A 9,445-nucleotide genomic window follows, 5' to 3' on the forward strand; every position below is an offset into this window, starting at 1 on the left:
TAAATTGTGAAAAGATGTCATAGAGCCAAATTCGAAGGTTGAATATGTCCTTTAATATAGGTCTCTCTCCAACACAAAGGGCGTGCTCAACTAATTTCGCCAACAATCTGGCCATTTATACACGTATTTGTTGGCAAAAATAATGTAATTGAATATACAATATATTCTATAAGGCCGGCACCACTCCCATTTGATCACCAATAATTGTTCAAATATTTTTCCTCGTTACTTGAAAAGATTCCACATTATCAGGCTAGAAAATCAACTTTAATAGTTGCTAGTACTTCCTTTATCTATAATAAGCTAATAGTACTTCTGACTCTACATGCTAAAGAGTTCCTAAGTACGAGCACATGGGTATTGTATACATTATACGTAGTTGCATGCGTGAAGAGATGACATAGTTTATGTTTTCCTTGAGCTTAATGGTTAGTCTTTTAAGAGACGGGAAAAAAAAAGGTGAAAAAGAACTGAATGTATGGTCACTAAAGATGGAATATTGTCTTCCTCGAGCACATCAACCGTGAGCTCTTTTGTTTTGTTTTGATAGGTCAACCGTGAACTTAATGGAACAGAGAATGAGAGTTTAAAACCTCTTCTTGTTAGGCTGGGTACTGCCCCGAATTTTCATCATTTTCGCCCATGGATTCGTAGGTCAAGGACTCAAGGCCCGGCCCAATTATATTCATGTTCAGATTTCAGTATTTCAGAATTCAGAGTTGATTTCTAAGAGCATTTGCAATGCATGGGATTTCAAGGGGATTGTAGAGGTGATTATTTGGTGAATATTTTGCCAAATTGATTTCAAGGTGAAACTCATCACCGAGATAGTGGCTGACTTGTTAACTTCGGACGGGATGTTGGATTCTGTCTGGATTACAAAACTCACCAAACGGAATCCAACATCCCGTCTCGCTATATATATTTTTTTAGACGGAATCAAACATCTTGTCCGGAGTCCTAACGGCTAGTTCACCAACGGTCAGAAAGTCAGAACGGTCAAAATAAAAAACTTTGGTATATATACAACATTTGTTTTATTTCAACTCACTTTTCCAACAATCATATATCATATTTCTTCTTCTTTAAAATTAGTTCTTCAAAAAAACAAAATATCAAATGGCATCAACTCAAGCATCTCAAGCAAGTGGTAGCACTCAAGCAAAAGCAAAAACTCACTTTAGCATGTCCGAAGATCAAGCTCTATGTTTTGCTTAGATAAAAATTAGTGAAGACTCCATTGTTGGTGCTTTCCAAAAATGCAAAAGGATTTTGGAATTGTGTAACAAACGAGTTCAATCAAGCACGTGGGTCGGATAGGTCTTCCGATTCAATTAGTGGTAGATGAAAATATATTTAAAAAATGATGAACAAGTTTGTTGCAATTGTGAATGCCGTGGAGGCTCGACATGCAAGTGGTACAATAATACAAAGCCGGGTAATTACATCGCTGTCAATTTGGAATTTATTGATTATCTTAGTCTTAGTCTAATTATTTTAGTGTATTTATTATTTTAATTTTAGTTTTAGTCTAATTATTATCTTAGTCTAATTATCTTAGTCTTAGGTTGTGTTTGTTTAGTGGCAAATAGGGGTGGCAAATTTTATTTTCCCACTAGATGTACCATTTGCTAGTGTTTGGGTGCATTTAAGGACACTGGCAAACACTATTCTCAATTTGCCGGCAAATAAAATTTTCCCACTAGAAGTGGGAAAATTGAATCCACCTCTCCCCCTAAACTCTTTTGCCAGTCGTTATTTTCCCACTAGGGCAACAAAAATTTGCCACCCATTTCTCTCGTTCACTTTTCTCATTCGACTCCCTCGAGCTCGAGCTCTTCTCTCTCATTTTCTCTCTTGCTCTCCTCTCTTCTCTCTCTCTCATTTACTTGCTCAAATCAATCATCAAACTCTCTTCTCGAATTTGAACTTATCCACCAGTGAAGCTTTGTAAAGCTTGATGGTGATTCGAATATCATCATTGTTTAAATTTACAGCTCTAAGGTTTGCATAACTGTTGATTTGAAGGATTCGTCTCTTTCTTTGGTAAGCTCTACTCCTTATCAAAACTAGGGTTCTTTTTGTTTGTTTTTGGTGTAAATTAATTTCACTTCAGTGTTTAGTACAATTCAAATCATATATGTTTGTGTGTTGTAGATGAATATATATTGGTTTATCGTTGTTGTTTGGGTTATGGTGAATGGTGGTCGATTTCTTGATAAATTGCAATTGCATAACAATTAATTTTATTGTTTTCGAAAGACCATGGACAGATTCAGTCAAGTTTTCACATTTTGATGAATATTGTTTGTCCATTCTCAGGGTCTTCTTTCTCGACATACATTGTAATTTTCACTTAATTAAATTTAATTATTTATATCAGTGTATTGTAATGTATAGTGGAATATACAATAATTAGTAATTTAATTGATGATTATTGTGTTGTGCAGACTTGTTTTAGTGCGACAGTGTTCATGATCAATGGAAGTATCGTGACATTAAGGTCAAGGACTCCAAGACCATTTTATTTGGTGAAAAAATAGTCACTGTCTTCAGAAACATGTGTTGGCGATTGTTTGAAGGTTGTAATCGATATGGGTAAATGCGATGGTTGGTGTGTGCTGGTAAGTGCTAGGGTAGGTGGTGCTGGTGGCAGGTGGTGGTAGTGTGGTGAGTGTGTGTGTGTGTGTGGGTGTGGTGGTGGTGGTAGTGTGGCTCCATTTATGAGTGAATTGAATATGAACTAATTCGATTTTGACTTCTAGTTGGTGGTGGTGATTGTGCATTGTGTGTGTGGCGGTGTGTGTGGAACTGTGGATTGGTATGTGTTGTGGTGCGCATGGTGGAGTGTCTGTGATGGAGTGTGTGGTGTGGTGGTGGTGTGTATGTGGATTGGTGGAGTGGTGTCGTACGTGTGGTGGTAGACCGAAGCCGCCTTTTGGGTGGTGGTGGTGGTGGTGGTGCTTTGGGTGGTGGTGGTGGTGAATGCCTTTGCTGCTGATTGATCTTTGGGTGGTGGTGTGTATGTGGATTGGTGGAGTGGTGTCAAATGCGTGTGGTGGTAGTCTTTGCCGCCGCTTTGGGTGATGGTGGTGCCGCCATCTTGGGTGGTGTTCTTCTTGGGGTGGTCTGGTGGTGCTGTGATGTTGGGTGGTGGTGTGTATGTGGATTGGTGGAGTGGTGTAAATGCGTGTGGTGACTAGTGCTACCGCCGGGCCGGATGGTGGTGGTGCTTTAGCTGGCCGATGCTAGGTGGTGCCGCCATCTGCTTTGCCGGGTTCTAGGTGGTGGTGTTCTTTGTCTCGAGTTCTAGGTGGTGGTGTTCTTTGCTTGGGTTCTCGGGTGATCCGGGTTCTAGGGGTTCTAGGTGGTGTGCCGCCACCGGGTTTTAATTAAAACTACATAAAGATATTAGTATAAGAAAATAGCTTTTGTTATGTAAGGAGTTAGAGGTAAGAAGATTAGGACTGAGTTTTGTTATAAATTTTATTGTAGCACATATGATACGACCCCTTAATAGCATTCTGTTAAAAATATTTTTGTTGTAAGAGTTGTTGTACTTATCTTTCTATGAGAATATTGTTCTTACGACATCGGTTTCTTTGTATACACATGAGTGTGGTGACAATATATCAAGAGGTTTTAGAGAAGAATTCAGACACTTGCAAGTAGTTTTTGGTTTATGTGAAGCTTCTTCTATCCTTGTGAATCATTTTCGTTGAAGTTTTTACATGTCTAGTACTTATCCTAGCAACATGATATGCCAATGTAGTCGTTCGGTTTTAATGAATTGTTGTCCTCATACTTTTTGTTGTTTAATTATATATTTCAATGAGATTGAAAACAAAAAAAAAAAAACAAATTTTCAAAAATTTGAAATATCAATTGTCATAGAAAAAACCTATGTAAACAAACACTGGTAAAATTGGCAAATCTCATATTTTCCCACTACAAATTTTAGCAAACAAACACTGGCAAACTGAAATTTTCCCACTATAAATTTGCCTGGCAAATATCTAGTGGGAAAATACTGGCAAATCTCAAATTTTCCCACTAGAGATTTGCCACTAAACAAACACACCCTTAGTGATTATTTTAGTCTAATTACCACCATTTTATTTTTTAGTTGTCCGAGACAAAGATGACGTACCAACTACAAGAAAAAATAGCTTTTTCACTTGATCATTCACTACACCATAATAGGATATTTGTAACACAGACCTGTTTTGATTTGCAACAGTTTTTTTACCGTTGGTAAGTCGCCTACGCTTTTTAAGCGTTGGAAATGTTGTTAAGTGTTGCTTAAATTCGCATGAATTTGATGAATTAATTTCTAACGCTTAAAACCGTATGATAAGTGTTAGAAATCCAAAAAACCAAAACAACTTCGAAATTTCGGAAACAAGGAAACAAAAAAGAAATCGCGCTCGTATGTCGAAATAGAAAACTACTCTTTCTCTCTCACAGCTGCTACTACTCTCTTCCCAATCTTAGGGTTTTGTTATCGCCTGCTCGATTTTCAAATTTTAACTACCAAGAAACTTTAAGAGACCAACGTTCTTAATTTGGTTTTACTTTAAGATGGCTTCATCGGTTGAGGTATGTATATCGCCTTTCTCTCAATTTCTAACCATCTTACTGTTTTGCATTCTTTTGATGTTCAAGGAAGTGGCGGTATCAATGTTAATTGTACAGTATTTCTAACCATCTTACTTTTGAATAAAGGAAAGAAATGAAAAATTAAAAGGAGTTGGTGAATTGTATTTCAACGCTTCATTCATTATTGGAAAACCCACCTGGAGACTTCCCTGATAATATTAGAAAAGAGATTGTAGAGGGATTACTTGCGATTTGGTCACTCGTAAGGTACATTTGAATTAGTTCCTGCAGGACTATTGATTATGTGTATGAGCTTGTTTCCAAATTATATTGTCTCTTACTGTTGCTAAACTTTTCAGTGACGAGGGAAATATCTCACACAAGTTGATCAAGTGCATCAATACGTACTTGTTAAAGGATGGGCCAAGTCTGGATCGTGAATATTTGGAAAGTATCCATTCAGCTGTGCATGGCTTTGCGTTTCGTAGTTGGCTTAAAATCCAAAACCTTGGGTTGAAGGTATCTTTTGCAAACCCATTCCTATCAAACTTTTGAGAAGTGCTGAGATGATTTTATGGGTTGGATGGGTTAGATTCTAATATTCTACACTTATCTGCTAGATTCAAAATTGCAATGGGTGGTAGTCTGGTAGATACTAGTGACCTTCGTCAATCATTCAATCATTCTAAATACGACACACATATCCGATGGTTTAAAGTGGGCTAAGGAAGCTGTAATGGCAGAGTGTAGGTATGCAGAATTTGAAAGGGCAAAGGTAAAAAAGGAAAAAGACAAAATGTAAGAGGGAAGTGCACGTGGCAAAGAGGATTTCTGTACTATTTTTGAATTAGAAATACAAAGTGAACCGACAAAATTTATTTTCTTCGAACACTATCCATGAGACCTTTTAAGTCAGACCCCCTTATGACACAATTTATTGTATCCTCGGCATGGCTGATCAATATTTGCTCAGCCAGACGTTAATTCATCTGTCTGTCCTCTTGGATTGTTTGATGGTATTTCAGTTCTCCCTCTAACATAATGTAGTTGGAGCGGGTTCAGTGAAAGACCATTTAGCATTGTAGTACACGTGCAGTCTCTTCTAGAAGCAATCAGTTGCAGTGGAGTTAGAGGCATGTTGACTGTTGAGTTTGTTTTTTTTTTAGTTCAGTATTAAGAGCAAAAGTTCTTATGCTGTATTGTGGTAGAGGAACTTGACGGTACTCCGTTCGATTACTTTGTTTTATATGAGATACTTTCTTAGGGTGAGAGTGAGTTTTTCCTGACTTTAGCGCATGTGGGTGTTTTCTACCGTTATTTGCTTATATGTTGGCCATGTAGGCCACCTTGACTTCCTTAATTTTTTTCCCTCTTAGTTCTGGTTTTCAGTACTTATAAATATATCTTCCTTTCACAAATATAAGAAAACATTATAATAAAAATGAAAAATAAGCAATGTAAAAAGTTGACACTATCACATGGTAGTTGGTACTATACTGTAGTACATTATTTCCTTTTAAAGCTAGAATTTATTTATGTTATATTTACTTGATCCATCTGTTTCTTTGCTTCTATTATTCTCTTTCTGCAGGTTTAACCCTTTTAGGCTTATTGGGGTTGGATTGTCAGTCTGCACTATTGCTACCGCCCTTTGTGGCTTTTCAAGTAATTTTGACCATTGCTGTTTTCCGTGTGTAAGTGTACTAACATACAGGGCCTGCATACTAAGATACCAAATCAGAACTGCTCATGTTTCTTACTTGGAAGTATTGACCTTTTCGTTTGTGTAGGTTTGTTGGTGTTGGCGAAGCTTCTTTTGTTAGTCTTGCTGCTCCTTTCATTAATGATAATGCACCAGTTGCTCAGGTTCCGTTTCTTAACTTGTGGGCTAAATACATTGGTCTTCAAATCATGTACGTTTTTATCATGAATGTTAACGGTGCATGTGTTGATTCACTCAATGCTATATACTTCCCTCTTATGTTGTCAGAAAACAGCATGGCTTGCAGCCTTCTACATGTGTATACCTGGTGGAATTGCTTGTGGCTATGTCCTTGGTGGACTGGTAAGCTTTTCTTCTTTGGACAATGCAAAGAAGTCTTTTTTAAGATGCACGTAGTCTTACTTTGCCTTTAATGTGGCTTTCTTTGTTTAAAATGAAACCTGGCAGACTCTTGAACGACTCCTCTAATTTTCTCTTTTTTTTATTGCAAGATATGGACTAGCTTTAATAGTATAGCATGTCTTTCACCTTGCTCTGTAGCAAGTACAATATAAATATTTGCATCTTCTCATTGACCACCCCTAACTTGACTGCATCTACAACACAGTGGAGTACACCATTGGTTTTACTGTCAACGCTATTATTCATCGCCAGTTGACTTGCCAGTTGCTATCAGTTTGCTCTGCCCAACGCATACTTTCGAACCAGTTTGCTCAATGCATATAAATATATTCTCATAAAGAATATATATTGGATTTAAATAGGGAATGCAATTATTGGTAAATGTTAGGAAGATACAATTAAAACTTTTGAGATTTGGTAAAAGATCACTGCAGGCTTGTTTACAATTGGTAAAGCAGAGTTTGGGCTTTCGTTTCTTTGAAAATAACATTACTGTGTTCCCTTAAATTGTCAGGTTGCAAGTCACTTCAGTTGGCGTTGGGCATTCTATGGGGAGGCAATTTTGATATTCTCATGGGCTGTTTTAGCTTTTGTTATAAAACCTTTGAGTCTGAAAGGTGCGTGGTTTTCCTGCTAATAGGAATTTACTAACTTTTATGAAATATAAACGTACTTAGATTATCTATTTCATGTATGAAGGGTTTTCTGATGGTAAATCAATTAAAGGATTGACATCAGGGGAGGTGCTTCCTCATGAAGCTGAAGGTACTGCAATTTCTCTTTTAACTTTGAATGAGTAATCATAGAATTAGCAGTGTACACTGCACACCACATTTGATATTATTTTTTTCTTAAGGTAATTCTATCGTAGTGCTTGTTCTGTTTATCTCTGAACTGAAAAATTAGAAGATGGGAAAATGAAAAGTTAATACTCGCAGCATCCTCTTTTAGACTGCTGCAAGCTTCTTATGATGTATTATTATTGCTCCTAACAGGATATACCAAAACCCAGCATTGTTTAGGGCAGCTTCTGTGGCCTTTTGGACTTCCTGCCATGTTATATCAAAGCTCTTCTGATTTCGCTATGCTGCTTAGTGGATGTTCTGATGATGAGGTGGGTCTACTCTGGTGCCTTGCAAAACCCTTTGTAGAATCCAAAACTTTGTAAATATATTGTTGTTGTGAGTTTTTCTGCCTTAAATTGAATTAAAATATTTGTACAAATTTACATTGGCTTGGTTCTGTTGTGTTGTTATCAGAAATTAGGATTGTATAGTTTGTGTTCCTCCGAGCTACATTTCCAATTGTAAATTGTAATGACAGTTATTCTTTGACAGGGAACTGTAACATTTAACTTTTGATTATAAAACTGAGTAATAAATCACTGTGTAATACGAACCAACCAGCAATTTTTGCAGGATTTGATTTTCTAAGATGACGTTTTCCATACTCGCGCATAGTGGTGTGTGAAGTCTATGTATAGTTATTTATGGGTATTCAGTGACACAAACTTGTGGATGTGCCATTCATCTTTTGTAGGTTTATGGTCTCGCTACAAAATAAGAGAAATCATTTTTTTTTTTTTTTTTATCAACAAATGACTTTTAAATTATTTTTTTTTAAAAATTAACTAACAACTTTGCAACGGTTAAGAACCGTTGGTAATATTTTTAACAAATTACCAACGCTTAAAAACTATTGCAAAGGTTTTAAATTTATGTACGCAGCAATTATAAAAAGCGTTACAAATCATTATTGCAACGGTTAATAAGCGTTGGAAATTTCTGTTTGCAACACTTATTAACCGTTGCAAATATTTCCAACACTTTACCCACGTCATATTTGCAACACTTAAAAAGCGTTGCGAAAATTATTAGCAACGATTTTTTTGCCGTTGCAAATAGCTTGTTATGGTGTAGTGATTGTTACGTTATACTCAAGGATAATCCAAAGTGGAGTAAAATTTTTGAGGCAAGGTCAAGCCGCCCCACAAAGGGAAAAGGTCGCAAAAATGATGGTGAAGATTCAACTTCTAATTCACCAAATGTTGGTGGAGTTGAATTGGAGGGTTCTCAAGAAATGGAGCGTCCTCAAGAAATGGAGCGTCCTCTTAGATCGAAGAAAGCCAAGTCCAAGAGGAACCAAGAAAAATCAGTTGGTATGTTGGAGGATTATTTTACACGTTTAGAAGATACATTTTCACGGGATGCAAATGAAACACAAAAATGCTTAGAACTTAGGGAAAGGGAACTTACATATGGTCAAAGAACTGCGTGATGGCAAAGAAGAAAAAATCGGATTCAAATGGCAAAAATAAAGTTCAATTGGAAAAAAATCGACTTCTAAAGATGCAATATGAAGCTAAGATTTTAGCGACCGATACAAGTGTCCTCCATCCCGATATCGCTTTTTAATCGAAAACAACAACAAGCTGAAAAATACGTCTTGAATGGGCAAGGGCTAGAGGTGGTTCTAGCTCTAACTAAGCTTATGTAATATCTAGTATTTTATTTTAATTAAAGCACTATGTATTTTAATTAATGCACTATGTATTTTAATTTCACTGTCTTTTTAATTAATGCACTATGTATTTTAATTTCATTGTATTTTTAATTAATGAACTATGTATTTTTATCTCACTGTTTATTTTTTTTAATTAATGCACTATGTATGTTCTTTCTAATATAATTATTTTCATAGAAATACAATTACCAATAAAAT

General features: G+C 36.3%; 1 protein-coding gene across 3 annotated transcripts; it reads left to right on the top strand.

Annotated features, from left to right (window-relative positions):
• The first annotated feature begins 4,383 nt into the window (after positions 1-4,383).
• Positions 4,384-8,126, top strand: LOC147493187 (putative sphingolipid transporter spinster homolog 3). 3 transcript variants are annotated; one of them, XM_086568836.1, is made up of 9 exons: positions 4,384-4,599; positions 4,726-4,866; positions 4,959-5,118; positions 6,191-6,293; positions 6,390-6,465; positions 6,590-6,664; positions 7,239-7,341; positions 7,424-7,489; positions 7,720-8,126. In XM_086568836.1, exons 6-9 carry the CDS (start codon positions 6,617-6,619, stop codon positions 7,890-7,892), a joined length of 390 nt encoding a protein of 129 aa, XP_086424962.1. In that variant the 5' UTR covers positions 4,384-4,599; positions 4,726-4,866; positions 4,959-5,118; positions 6,191-6,293; positions 6,390-6,465; positions 6,590-6,616; the 3' UTR covers positions 7,893-8,126. The 3 variants fall into 3 exon arrangements, with proteins under 3 accessions (XP_086424962.1, XP_086424963.1, XP_086424964.1); XM_086568837.1 differs by having other exon boundaries at positions 4,473-4,599; positions 4,731-4,866; XM_086568838.1 differs by lacking the exons at positions 4,384-4,599; positions 4,726-4,866; positions 6,191-6,293 and having other exon boundaries at positions 4,982-5,118.
• Positions 8,127-9,445: the final 1,319 nt, after the last annotated feature.

Source organism: Coptis chinensis, chromosome 6 (genome assembly GCF_015680905.1).
Source record: "Coptis chinensis isolate HL-2020 chromosome 6, ASM1568090v1, whole genome shotgun sequence".
In the NCBI taxonomy this organism is placed as follows: Eukaryota; Viridiplantae; Streptophyta; class Magnoliopsida; order Ranunculales; family Ranunculaceae; genus Coptis; species Coptis chinensis.